Source organism: Poromitra crassiceps, assembly GCF_964638095.1.
Source record: "Poromitra crassiceps genome assembly, chromosome: 2".
In the NCBI taxonomy this organism is placed as follows: Eukaryota; Metazoa; Chordata; class Actinopteri; order Beryciformes; family Melamphaidae; genus Poromitra; species Poromitra crassiceps.
Window position 1 is genome coordinate 90,831,621 of NC_139624.1, and position 15,203 is coordinate 90,846,823.

The 15,203-nt window shown below is 42.5% G+C and overlaps 1 protein-coding gene across 1 annotated transcript in view; it reads right to left on the reverse strand.

Moving 5' to 3' along the window:
• ctc1 (CTS telomere maintenance complex component 1) overlaps positions 1–15,203 on the reverse strand; it is a gene marked incomplete at its 5' end in the record, with an annotated part of 91,747 nt that overhangs the window by 23,966 nt on the left and 52,578 nt on the right. Inside the window, 5 exons of the mRNA XM_083631843.1 lie at positions 1,516–1,584; positions 1,791–1,926; positions 9,993–10,081; positions 10,223–10,269; positions 10,378–10,515. Of these exons, the coding sequence (XP_083487969.1) occupies positions 1,516–1,584; positions 1,791–1,926; positions 9,993–10,081; positions 10,223–10,269; positions 10,378–10,515 (479 nt within the window). The remainder of the gene's footprint in view (positions 1–1,515; positions 1,585–1,790; positions 1,927–9,992; positions 10,082–10,222; positions 10,270–10,377; positions 10,516–15,203) is intronic.

Consider the following 15,203-nt stretch of genomic DNA (forward strand, 5'->3'; position numbering starts at 1 on the left):
GGTTAATGTTGTATGAGCTGGTACCTCGATGGTTAATGTTGTTTGAGCTGGCACCTCGGGGGATAATGGCGTATGAGCTGGCACCTCTGGGGTTAATTTTATATGAGCGGCACCTCGGGGGTTAATGTTGTATGAGCTGGTACCTCAGGGGTTAATGTTGTATGAGCTGGTACCTCAGTGGTTAATGTCATATGAGCTGGTGCCTCGGGGGTTAATGTCATATGAGCTGGCACCTCTGGGGTTAATTTCATATGCGCGGCGCCTCGGGGGTTAATGTTGTATGAGCTGGTACCTCAGGGGTTAATGTTGTATGAGCTGGCACCTCAGTGGTTAATGCCATATGAGCTGGCACCTCTGGGGTTAATTTCATATGAGCGATGGATGCCTCAGGGGTTAATGCCATATGAGCTGGCACCTCCAGGGTTAATTTCATATGAGCGGTGCCTCTGGGGTTAATGTGGTATGAGCTGGCGCCTCGGGGGTTAATGTCATATGAGCTGGCGCCTCGGGGGTTAATGTCATATGAGGTGCCTCACGGGTTAATGTATAAGGGTTAGGGGGTTAATGCCATATGAGCTGGCAACTTTGGGAGTTAATGTGGGTGTCTGTGTGGGTGGGGGTGGTATTCTGCCCAGTAATGTAACTCATACTTCAACTCAACCTGAGCATTCTGGTGAGTTACCCCCTTTTTGCGTTGCAGGGCAGAGCATTCAGAGTGCAGTCAAACCAACCCAAACAACCGTAACTGATGTTACCTCAGTCTTGCTTGGCTTTTCTAAGGCTTTTGGAAGTTACTGTAAATATGACCCCCTATTTTCTCCAAAAAACAACACAATTGACTCAAGATATTTTTCCACATGATAAAGCAGATCTTCAATGTTCCAAAAATGTCAAAAACTCATTTTTGACAAAAATTGAGTTACCCCCTTTTAGCTTTGCAGGGCAGTATGTATATGTACCTATGGTCAGGGGGGAACCTCCATCATATGTATATATCATCATATGTATGTATATGTACCTATGGTCAGGGGGGAACCTCCATCATATGTAAATATCATCATATGTATGTATATGTAACTATGGTCAGGGGGGAACCTCCATCATATGTATATATCATCATATGTATGTATATGTAACTATGGTCAGGGGGGAACCTCCATCATATGTATATATCATCATATGTATGTATATGTAACTATGGTCAGGGGGGAACCTCCATCATATGTAAATATCATCATATGTATGTATATGTAACTATGGTCAGGGGGGAACCTCCATCATATGTATATATCATCATATGTATGTATATGTAACTATGGTCAGGGGGGAACCTCCATCATATGTATATATCATCATATGTATGTATACTGTATGTAGCTATGGTCAGGGGGGAACCTCCATCATATCAGAGGATTTGAGGTAGCTATGGTCAGGCTCTCCTGTCCATCGTGCAGTGCAGCGGCCCAGGCTCATGTGAGACAGACAGACAGGCAAGCAGGCAGATAGACAGATTACCTTGTGTCTCCCAGTGCGTTGACTGTTAATGAACTGACAGGCAGAGAACTGCAGTATACACTTCCTGACCTGCAACACACACACACACACACACACACACACACACACACACACACACACACACCTAAATTACAAAGGACATTGAGCAGCATGTGAAGGGTGTACTGTGTGTGTGTGTGTGTGTGTGTGTGTGTGTGTGTGTGTGTGTGTGTGTGTGTGTGTGTGTGTGTGTGTGTATGTGTGTGTGTGTGTGTGTGTGTGTGTGTGTGTGTCACCTAGAGTGCCTGCGATGGAAGGAAGATAGCAGCAGTGTGTTGCCAGGCAACAAGCCAGGTGGGTAGGGGGTGTGGCTTAAGTCCAGGTAAACCTGGATGCTCCTCCCACTGTTGTCACACACTGTGAGACGCACACCTGCACCACAACAACAACAACACACACACACACACACACTGACATCAAACCACAGGGAAGAGTGAGTGAGTGAGTGAGTGAGTGAGTGTGTGTGTGTGTGTGTGTGTGTGTGTGTGTGTGTGTGTGTGTGTGTGTGTGTGTGTGTGTGTGTGTGTGCCTGCATGCGTGCGTGCGTGCGTGCGTGTGTACCGATGATGCTGATGGTGCAGTTGACATTTCGGGAAGAGAGTGTTATCAAGAACATGCTCTCCAGAACAGACTAATTTCTCATTACAATTACCGGTAACTCAAATCCTATCCGAGACAGATCAGCTAATGCTCAAGTTTAATATCCCCTGCTCTCATTTTGTTAGATTTCTAACAAAATTTAAGTTTGATCTACATCCATGCATGTGTAGGTATATGGGTAAAATGTAGGTGTACCATATGATGTATTTATGTACGTATATATCAGTTTTTATAGTCATGTAATAAACGTGTTTTGGTTTTTCCCTCAACAAAATTTAGCCTAAATTTGAGGTGTTATTCAGCCTGACAAGCTAGCATGATGACATGGTTGGTGCCAATGGATGCCTAGGTTCTTCTAGTTTCATATGATAGCAGCACCTTGACTCTAGCTGAGCCTGCTACAGCTTCTGAAAGACAGGAATGTTGGCCGTAAGAGGTTTTAAAGTCTCCTGATTGGATGGGCCTAGGCAAGAAGTGAGTGAGCTTAGGCCCTGCCATACCCACCCATCGCTACCACCTGGTATGTATGTATGTATGCAGTAGCGGCTGATGCATTTTTGTCCAGGGAGGGCTGTACCGAATATAGGCCTGGACAATGGGGTTGAAATCAATATGATAATCATAAGGATTATTCTCAATATCAATATCATATACACAGATCCTGCTGCAGCACTGGTGGAAGCCGGAAGTCTCCGGACGGCGTCCGTGGCAGAAAGTAGTTGACCCAAAACAGTACACATGTAGATCATTATGAATCTACATATTTATTGCAGATTATATACTCACTATCTAATATTCACCTACCTCATAAATATATATATATATATATATATATATATATATATATATATATATATATATATATATATATATATATATATATATTAGGGATGCACCGATCGATCGGCACGTGACCGGAAATGGCCGATTTTCACGTGATCGGCCTCGATCGGTGATCTGTTCCGGTCACTCTAAATAGCCGATTCTGTGAGCCGATTTTCACATGACGTGCGCGCACCCCAAAGCACCGAGACAGGCACCCAGCCACCACACCACACACGCCAGCATACCTTCCTCGTTGTGGATTTTTTTCACCGTCAGTGAAGTAGACAAAGCTCGCAGTTTGTCACACATGCAAGTCGAAAATAAGCCGTGGAGACAGAGGTGCGGCCGTGTCCCGCTCGGCTGGAGTCCAGTCAGAGCGGCTCGCTTCACCTCACTGGCCCCCCTCTCTCTGCTCTCTCTCCCCGGGAAGCGGTGCTCCAGCAACCCGCCACCGCGCACAGCCGGCTTGGCGAGTGTGTCCAGTATAACCATTCCCCGACCTGCTTTTCCATTCCACATCAGCGCTGCTGCCTCAGCCTGTCAAGTCATGTTGTAACGTGACGTGGATACAGGAGAGACTATTTGTTTCGTATTGCAAATAGAACGACATGAGAACGACGGACATAATAATAAAAATGCATCGGACTCACAAGTGTGCAACGTTTTCTGTGCGTGACGATATTTTTTCGGATGGCAGATAAAAATACGCATACCAAACTTCGGACTGTGTGTAAACTCCGCCTGATATTCAGACTGAAGATCGTTACTGTAACTCATAAACTCATTTCCCCTCTACTCAAGAGGACTGGTCTGGAGCCAGTCTATAAACTCCTTGTCCATGGATCATTTTGATGTTCTGTTGCACATGTTTTCTTTTGGAAAAGTAAATGCATGATAGCTGTGGGATATAGGCTATTGGATTTAATTTAATTTTTGTATTCATTGTATTTGCACAAAAAAGCTCTGTCCAGTAGCCTAACCTGGAACACTTTTATTTTGAGATGTGTTTGAGTGAGAAGGTCCTACTTCATGCAAATGATAAGAATTGTTTATTTGTTTATTTGGATCCCCATTAGATGTAAGAATTGTTCTATGAATCTTAATTTTTAAACAAAGTTACAAAAACGTTTGTGTAAGCTGTCAATTGTTGTTTTTAGAAGAAAAAAATCGGAATCGGCAAAAATCGGTATCGGCAAGTCAGACTATTCAAAAATCGGAAATCGGAATCGGCCAAGAAAATGGCAATCGGTGCATCCCTAATATATATCGTATATATATATACAGTATAACGTTTTATTTTCCCCTCCTTCATGTGGGTAGGTGGGGCGGCGCCCTGGCGCCCTCTAGTGGCCGGCCGCCACTATGTATGTATGTATGTACTGTATGTATGTATGTATGTATGTATGTATGTACTATGTATGTATGTATGTATGTATGTATGTATGTACAGTATGTATGTATGTATGTACTATGTATGTATGTATGTATGTATGTATGTATGTATGTATGTATGTGATGTATTTATTTTATTTATCCAACTACATCTGCACCTGTAATTCTTGTATGACTTTAAATACCAATAAAATAAACTTGTATGTATGTATGTATGTATGTATGTATGTTAGGGATGTCACGATACCAAAATTATGAGTTCGATACCGATACTCAAACGATACCACGGCAAAAACCTAAAACATCAGGAAAAATTGTGGAATGTATTAATAATAATGTTACATTTTTCTGTTTGATATCATTGTCTTTTTAAGTCTAATTGACTACATTTTAAATTTGACTAAATAGAAAAGGAGAAATGTGCTCAGTAGAGTGCAGAACTCTGCCAAGGTGTATTGATTCATTTCATTTTGTGTTCAGTCTACTTTAGTACACATCAACTGTAGTGTGCTCAGTGCTGTATGTGGGCTAATCATCCTGGGCTTGAGCTTCATCAACATTAAGTGCCAGATTTACAGTTCAGGTCATTTAGATTTATTATTTGCATGCACAATAAATAGGCTATTGAAATATAGGCTATATGTGGCAGTGGTTTATTGTGTGGTGTAATTTTTCATACATGTAGGTGTGTTTTTGACAATTAATTACTATAACATTAATAGTTGGATTATTGTAAATATTACTATGGGGGATTGCTGCATGCCATGTAAGACTTAGACTTATCTTTATTTGTCCCGGAAGGGAAATTCATTTTCACTGTCCTGTACATTATAGGAAGAAATTCTTACGCCAGTGTGCAGAGAGGACATAACAAAAACAGCAACATACATGACATCAACAGAGACAATAACAATGTGGCAAGACAGACAACACATCAGCGGGGCCTGCTGTTCAGAGCAGCTATGGCTGCCGGGATCAGGCTTTTCCCGAGGCGAGCTCTTCTAAATTTCATTGTCCTGTACCTGCGCCCTGAGGGCAGTGGGATGAGGTGTTGGTTGAGTGGGTGTGTGATGTCCTGTTCTATTGAGTGTGCGAAGCGTGTGATGGACCGGTTATTTAATTCTGTGAGGTTGGGTGTGGGGAGACCAATGATCTTGGAAGCTGTGTTTGTGATGCGTGATAGGACATTAATAATTACCGTCCTATCTCCCTCTTATCATTCATTTCCAAAACCCTTGAAAGAGCAGTCTCAGATCAACTTTCCCTCCACTTATCACAAAACAACCTACTTGATCCCCTCCAATCCGGTTTCCGATCTGCCCACTCCACCGAAACTGCTCTCCTTTCCGTCACTGAGGCCCTACACACTGCTAGGGCCTCATCCCTCTCTTCCGTCCTCATTTTACTAGATCTATCTGCTGCATTCGACACAGTCAATCACCAAATTCTTCTTTCCATTCTCTCTGATTTAGGCATTTCTGGTTCTGCACTTTCCTGGTTTTCATCATATCTTTCCAACCGCTCCTACCAGGTATTATGGCGAGGAGGTCTCTCAAAACCCTGCACTCTCACCACTGGTGTCCCCCAGGGCTCAGTCCTGGGCCCCCGACTGTTCCTGCTTTATATCAGATCTCTCGGCCATATCATCTCATCACACGGTTTTTCATATCACTGTTATGCCGACGACACACAGGTCTACCTCTCCTTTCCCCCCCTCTGACACCCAAATCATGACTCGCATCTCCGCATGTCTCAAAGACATTAGTAAATGGATGTCCACTCACCACCTGAAATTGAACCTAAGCAAGACCGAGTTGCTCTTCCTCCCTGGAAAAGACTGCCCACTGACTGACCTCTCCATCTCAATAGACAACACCATTGTAATACCCTCCAAAACTGTCAAAAACCTGGGTGTGATCATAGACAACCAGCTCTCCTTCTCCGCCTACATTTCTGCAACAGCACGCTCCTGTAGATTCTCCCTATATAACATCCGCAAAATCCGTCCATTCCTCACAAGAGAAGCAACACAACTCCTGGTCCAGTCACTTATCACATCGAAACTTGACTACTGCAATGCCCTTCTAGCTGGCTTACCTACCTCTGCTATTCAACCACTCCAGCTTATCCAGAATGCTGCAGCTCGTCTGGTGTTCAATCAACCCAAATTTTCCCACGTCACCCCCCTCTTCCATGACCTCCATTGGCTTCCCATTTCCTCACGTATTAAATTCAAAACACTTACTCTAGCCTATAGAGCAGTACACCAGACAGCCCCTCCGTACCTACAATCTATGGTCAGATTCCAGCCCTCACACCGCTCCCTCCGCCCCTCCACTAGTGCTGGACGCCTCGCCCCTCCACCATTACATGTACTCAACAATCGCTCATCCCGTTCGAGACTTTTTTCATCCCTGGCACCGAAATGGTGGAACGAACTCCCTCCCTTGGTCAGGACGGCCGAAACTTTTCCCATCTTTCGAAAAAGACTAAAAACTCACCTTTTCGGTATTCCTTCATGAACTGACCTTTGCTTTGATCCTGTCACTGCCTTGTTTTACTGTTTATATTGTTCTGTATTCTTGTTGGTTGTAAATAACTTGTTGTACGTCGCTTTGGATAAAGGCGTCTGCCAAATGAAATAAAGTAAAGTAAAGTAAAGTAAAGTGTTAGTTTGGTCCGGTTGGTGACAGAAAGCATGGTGTAGAAACATGTGGAACAGTACAGAATGATTGGTTGGATTATGCTCTGATAGAGTAACAGCAGGAGATGGGGTGCAACATATAGTCCTTTGAGTTTCCGGATGGCTGACAGTCTTTGTTGGCTCCTTTTTTGAATGTCCTTGGTGTGCTGATCAAAGGTGAGTTTATTGTCCATTGTTATGCCCAGATATTTAAAACTGTCCACTGTCTCGACTGTTTGGCTGTTGATGATGACGGGGGGCTGAGGTGAGGGGGGGCTGATCACTAGTTCTTTTGTTTTATTGACGTTGATGTGTAGATGGTTGTCCGCACACCACTGGGTGAAGTGTGTGATTGTGTTGTTGTAGTCCAGAACAGAGTGGTTGTCGGGGCTTTATTGACACTCTATGGCCTTGATTTAATTATTTAGTACATATTTGAGTCAGGGCCATGGTGTTATTGGGGCTTTTGCATTGAGTTTATGATCTCTTTGATAGTTACTTTATATACACCGTCGTGACTACCTGTCTGTGCTCGTAACCTATAGGCAGCACAAATGCATTGCCTTAATTGCCTCGTCAAAACTCCGCTGGTGAAACAAGTTCGCTTGTCACACAATAAATAACACTCGTTTGACTTAAGAGGGCATGTATGTCGTATCCTTCACATTCGCTAACCAGTCTTTGAACTGAAATCGTTGAAGAAGTTGGGATCCCTGTCGGAGAGAAATAGCCTGGTTCGATGCTTATCCGTTCACCTGCGTCGCGTTGAAGCACTTTTTACAGACTGGCTTAGTTTGGTGTATTCAGGCTTGCCTTCGCTGTCGGCAACGTAAGCAAAATACTTCCATATTTCGCTTTGTGCATCTGCTTTCTCTACAAACTTTGTACAGCCACAGCCATTTTCGCTCTGTCACGCCCGTCGCCCCATACACACCATGAAACGCTAGGCGGCATGCCTCCTGTGAAAGCCTCTTTGACGCTGCAGCTTGATAGGCTGTCTTGTTCTATTTCCGTGTCTGATTGGTCCATTTCAACCTCGCGCCCCCTGCCGCAGGAACCGCCCTGCGTTTCCACTGTCGCAGACTAGAGGCGGCTTGTCTCTGAGCGGCTTAACGCTCGCGGGGCGGGAAGCTACCCAATGACAGCTCTTCCTACACATTTCGTCCCCCCACCTTTCTGTGTACATCTACCTGAAAACGTTTCTACAGCTCCAAGCTGGAAGCTGGTTTCCATGCCCACAAAACGCTGCGGCACAGCAGAAAAGCGATTTTGCCATTGTAGGTGTGTATGAGGCGTCAGGGGGAGGCTGCAGAGAGTGAAGAGTGAAATTTGAGCCGTGACCAGAGAAAGGGAGAGGGGAGAGGGGAGGTGGCGGGGCCGAGCCGGGAGCTCACACACACAGACAGACGAGCTGGGCTGCTGCACAGCAGTGTTTCCCATACATAAAGTTGCGGCGGGCTGCCACAATAATATTTTGACCGCCACAATAAGATGTTGACCCAAAAAAAAAAAATTTTTTTTTTTGCAGTGCACCCGAACGCAACATGCAAGATATCTGCTGAATAAGTGTCCAATAAATGCTCATGTCATTCTGGCCAATACTTCTGTTATAGCATTTCAGTCTGGAATATGGAATATCTTTCAATAATCTATGATTTAGCTGCTAAATTGTCAAATACCGCCATCTGCTCACTACCCAGGCACTTATGTATGTACTTAACCTAACTAACTTAACCTAACTAACTATCCGGTGTGCACAACACTGTCAGCCTAAACTCCAGCTGACACCTCAAAAACCTACAATCCGCTACAGAAAAATGTATATTGTTTGTTTATTAACTGGGCCCTCGCCTTCTATCATTTCACGAAAGTGGCAAAGCAAGTTGAGTATCCCTGACCTATAGGGAGAAATTTAGTTTGTCATTGTAAACCCACAGCACAGTAATGATGACATGTTCTTCATAGATCTAGCCTTTTAATTTTGCTCTTAAGCTTTCTCAAAGTACACCAAATTCGTGCATTTTACTTTAAAATGTCTAAAAAAATCTCGCGGGGGGCATGCCCCCGCACCCCCCTAGGGGGTCTGCGGTCACCCACCACAAATACTCAAAATCCTATGGGAAACACTGCACAGACACAGGTCTCCTCTGCTAACAAACACCACGGTCGCACACTGACGCAACCCATGACATGTTTTAAAGTATCGGTAATAAATTAACGTGACATAGTACCGTTTTTAATCGCGGTACAATTGTAGTACCGGTATACCGTGCATCCCTAATGTATGTATGTATGTACTATGTATGTATGTATGTATGTATGTATGTATGTACTATGTATGTATGTATGTATGTATGTATGTATGTATGTATGTATCTATGTATGTATGTATGTATGTATGTATGTATGTATGTGATGTATTTATTTTATTTATCCAACTGCATCTGCATCTGTAATTCTTGTATGACTTTAAATACCAATAAAATAAACTTGTATGTATGTATGTATGTATGTATGTATGTATGTATGTATGTATGTACTATGTATCTATGTATGTATGTATGTACATACAGTATGTATGTATGTGATGTATTTATTTTATTTATCCAACTGCATCTGCATCTGTAATTCTTGTATGACTTTAAATACCAATAAAATAAACTTTGAGCAAAAATAAATAAAAACAAATCCTGCCAGAGACAATCACGCCCAAAAACATAGTCTGCTTTATCATCTATTTCACGCTAAATGGGACCACAATTTACAAAATGAACACTACGTTGTATTGAAGAAGACTTGAAACTAGTGATTGAGACCATAAACACATTAGGAAAGTGTTTACTGAGGTCATAAATCAAGTGAGAAGTAGCAGTTTTCAGAACTGAAGGTTGCCACTTTGTGCGTATCGGTGTGTGTGTGTGTGTGTGTGTGTGTGTACCGGTGTATGTGTCTCCAGCGTTGCTCGTCTTGTTGTTCACACTGATTCTCTGAGACACTAGACCCTGAAAACACACCAACTCCACTGAGCTGCGCACACACACACACATATACACACACACGCACACGCACACACACACGTAACTGATCTGATGGAGACTTTGTAGTCAGTAAAACCTTGGAAAATGTTTCCTAAAGGCAGGCAGGCATGCAGGCAGATAGATAGATTACCTGGAGTCCAGGACCTCAGAAACAGACATGATCCTGGGCGAGACAGCCTGGATAGAGAGAGAGAGAGAGTCAAGGCTTTGAACTGAAATGTAACTTGGCTATTTGTGTGTGTGTGTGTGTGTGTGTGTGTGTGTGTGTGTGTGTGTGTGTGTTACCTGACTGTGGGAGGGGAGTAGCAGTGGGTGTGTCAGAGTGTGGAACCTCCAACCAGAGCGGACCTGGAGGGAGGGGGTTGTGTGGAGCTCCACCCCACTATGCACAGCAACAGCACAGCCAATCAGAATGCTGGGATCCTGATGGACAGACACAGAGACCAATCAGCTGCAAGCCTGGATCTTCCTGAAGACCAGCTGTTGACACAGACATATTGTCCTCTGTTTTGCATATCATTTAATAACCATCTGTATGCACCGTCCTGGAAACCATATTTGGATAATTTAGCAAGTAATATGTCATGGTTTACTGAATCGAAAGCTTTGGACAAAGCTTTGGAAGAAGATACCCAGAGTATATTCATTGTTATTTAAGGCAGAATAGATTTTGTCGACCAGATTTAGTAATTCTGAATCTCTTGAGTGATTCTTACGGAATCAATATTGATGTGCAATTTGTGCATACAGAATACGGGATGGTTGGGTATGGTCGGTTACGGTTGGGTAGGGTTGGGTATGGTTGGTATTAGGGCTGGGTATCGAACGTCGATACTTTTTTGGCACTGATCCAATTGCTTCGATACTAATGAGTATCGAAACATGCCTTGTCATCCGATACCAATTTTCGATCCCAAAAAAGCGTCATTGAGCCTATAATCATGCACCATACTTGGACCACGCTCTAATAATGCTGATGATTGGCTGTCACATAGAGGCAAAGAAAAGATAGAACAGAGTCATTGAGCCTACAGTATAAGCATAGATATTATATTACCGTACTATAGATTGGACACCGCAGGCTCCGCCAATTCTAACAAATGGTAGCAGCAAGTCTCCAAAATGGGCGAAAACCATGGGCAAAACCCACGTGACAAAATGACAGGAAGTGAATTGAAGTTAGGCCGTCTTGCTTGAATCTCGTCTTCAGTATAAGCATGCAACATGCTTGCACCGGGGAGCTTGTTGTGTTGTTGTATTTGAGAGAGGCAGGCAGCGTGCGGAAGCAATGTGTAAACAATCTAAAGTGTGGCTCTATTTAAAGCTTGATGCCAATACTGCGTGATGCAATAACACAGTAAAGCCCTATAAAAATAATAAGAAGAAGAAAATAAATTAAATAAATTAATAACGGTATGTGCAAGCAATTAATTAATAGCGTTAATAGCGGACAGTTATCGCGCTTTATGTATTTTTAGCAACTCGTTATCAAATGCTGATGTCATGATAGTTTGTTGAATGTCAATATGATTCACTTTGTGCCATTAAAGAGCATGATGCACGTTAGACACCACTTTGCATTAATATGTGGGACTTTTATGTAACAATTAGGATTCTCTTTTGTTTTTTGTTTTTCCCCCACACACATAGCTGCATCTAGACTGGTTTTTGTGAAGCTTCTGGCACGCGCACATGAAAACCCGCAAATCTAGCAATCAAGTCAAGTCAAGTCAAGTCAAGTTTATTTATATAGCCCTAATTCACAAGCATGTCTCAGAGGGCTTCACAGAAAGTATGTCTAGCTGATTCTAGCTGACACAACAGTAACAAGAATATACAGAATAAAGATAACATTTGAACAATTGATAATATAGAAAATATAGAAATGAAGAGAGAGCAGAGGAGAGAGCAGGAGAAGGGGGAAGAGCAAGGGGAATGTGAGAGAGTGATGGGGTGGGGAGGGAATGGGAGATGTTGGAGGGTATAGGAGGTGGGGAAGGAGCAAGAGGAGAGAGCAGGAGAGGGGAAGGGGGGGGGTGTGGGGGAGAAGAGAGCAGGGGGAGGGAGGAGGTGGGGAGAGAATGAGAAATATAGACGCACATCTTGCAAACGGACATATGTCAATTTCTTAGCAACCAAACTATGCCTAATTTAATTGGCTGCAAGCCTTTAGTAGTGAGTCCTTTTGCCAAATAAGCACATGTTCACATATAGAGCTTATGGGTGCCTTGCTTTAGGGAAGAGTGGGTGCCATGCTTTGAATAGTGGCGAAATACTAAGAGCATGGGTGCCATGCTTTAAATAGTGGCAAAATATTGGAGGGGATAGAGTGGGTGCCATGCTTTGGAGTAGAATGTGTACTATGCTTTAGAGTAGTGGGGGAAGGGGGGAAGAGGAAGAAACACCGGGAAGAGGAGAAAGCAGGAGAGTGGAGGAGGGAGGGAGAGCGGGGGGATGTGAGGGAGGAGAGGGGGGAGGTGGGGAGAAAATAGGAAATGTGGAGGAGAGAACAGAGGAGGAGAAATGAGGGTGCAATAACACCTGTGATGATTTTAATACACAATAAACAGTTGGATCATCATTACTTCTGTACACCCAGCATCTCATCTATCCCGGTCTGTCCCTTCGAGAGGCGGCTCGCTGCAGCTGCACCTCCACTCTACATCTAAAACTCCTCCCCTCAGTCTGGAGCTAAAAGTCCTCTCCTCTCCTCCGCTCCAGCGAGTGCTACTTGCGACCGTCTCTGACGATAAAGTTATCTGCCTGACACCATTCTGCAGCCGGGTTACATCAGCTGAGATGGTCGGTCCGCTGTGCAGTCTGATGGCTCTCCAAAATTATTTATTTGCAAATAAGCGTTATTTTGAAAAACCGATTGCATATTGGGGGTCAACTAGTTATGTTTGACTCCTGAAACTATTACAAACTTCATAAAGTGCCATATTAACCATAGATAGAGAGCTCAAGCTCAAAAACTCGGCTCCGCCATTTCCCCACTACAGGCAACTATTTTCTTTTCTCCGCCAAATGCATTCTGGGTCTGGGCAGTGTCGAATTATCGCACCAGAGGGTCAAAATGCTATTGGTTTTGGTGGTAAATGATCGTACAAACACAATAATTATCGTACGTCTGCCACCGCTGATTCTGCATGCTTTAGCCTATTGACTGTATATTATTATTACAGTAAGTACAGTAGCCCGAGTGGCATCACAGGTGTTTTCGGCCCAGATGGCTCTTTTTTTGGGGCTTGTGCTTTATAATGCCACATTTTCCTCCATATTTCTGCCCTGGGGGCATGTTTTAATTTTGTTTTTGCTTTTTGAGGGTTTTACATAACTATAAATTCAAAATAATTACCTGCACCACGCTCTTTAAGGCTATATTGATAGGCTAGTGAATGCTCAGACTATTGTCTTCCATGCATGAAGTGGAGCCGTGTCATCACAGTTTTGACAAGAATAACTTTCTGTTGCAGCAGTGAGCATTAAACACTGATTTGCAACTCTCCGTTTTGCACTGAAAACTATTTGCACCGATTTTTTTATTTTACATTTCTTTCCTTTGTACTCCAATATTTTTTGTAGGGGCGGCAATAAGTTTAGACAACTTCAAGTTGTGTTAAATACAGTAGGTTTTATTTTTTTATGCTATAAAACTGCTTTCAAAAAATAAAACTAAAGATTTGTATCGTAATTTCAATGTGTAACATAGTTTGATTTTTGTTAAAATACATTTTTCTAAAATTGGTATTGAAAAATGTATCGTTCAGGAACCAGTATCGAAGTCAAGGTTTCGTATCGGTATCGATATAGATTTTTTTTTACGATACCCAGCCCTAGTTGGTATACTGTAGTTGATTATGGTTGGTATGGTTGGGTACGGTTGGGTATAGTTTATTTTTATTTTTATAACCATATATTTATTGTTTTTGCATGTAATTACTGTACATGTATTCTCATCATACATCTAACATACATCATTTATAACCCCCCCCAACCCTGTGGCAGTATAAAAAGAAAAAGTAAAAAGGACAATGCAGGAATTAAATAACACAAATAAATAAGTTGAATCAACTGTAGGTACCATCACAATTATATATACATACCGCACATATCATTTACAATAGCCTATTTCACATTCAAGTCACCCTACCAATGCCTCTTCAATGTCACCATTTTTAACAAATTCCAAAAACATTTCCCAAATGCCATAAAATTCTGTCATTTTCTTCCTAATCATATCAGTAAGTTTCTCCAGAGCTAGACTAGATGTTAGATTTTTCAACCACTGACCTAGAGAGGGGCACCCAACATTCTTCCAACACAAAGCAATTGCGGTTGGGTATAGTTGATTATAATTGGTATGGTTGGTATGGTTGGGTATAGTTGGGTACGGTCGAGTATGGTTGGTATAATTACATATGGTTGGGGATGGTTGGGTAAAAAAAGTGAGTATGGTTGGGTACAGTTGGGTACGGTTGGACATAGTCGGGTATGGTTGGGTATAGTCGGGTATGGTTGGGTATAGTTTGGTACAGTTGTGTAAGATTGTGTGTGGTTTGTTACGGTTTTGGTTTTTGACAGTTGGATGGTTGTGCTCCAGTCAGCGGTTTGCAGATAAATTAGGGACTCATGTCTGTTGTGTGTTGGCACATGGGGCATTTTCATTGGCAAAAGACACATTAAAGCTACACTAAGCCTTGTCTTGTGAGTTTTACTGTATGTTGTGACTGAAACTATGTACTGTGGCCATTCTTGGCCAGGTCTCTCTTGTAAAAGAGATTTTAATCTCAATGGGACAAACTAAATAAAACAAAATAATGGGACCTGTATCGGCTAATTGAAAGTGTGGGACCGACTACATCTTTACTTGATACGTAAATTATTTTACATATCAACACATTTTTTTTTTTTTTTTTTTTTTTTTTTTAGCTAAGAAATATCTGGTGAGGTGAAATAAAAGAAGAAAGAAAAAAGGGAAAACGTGAAGTTGAGACAAATGTAACTAATATAATTTTGTGTGAGTGTATTATTCCTTAATTTACTTTAACTTGATGTATGTATGTTTATGTATAGGATTGGGGTGGGGGGGGGGGGGATTAAGGGTGAAA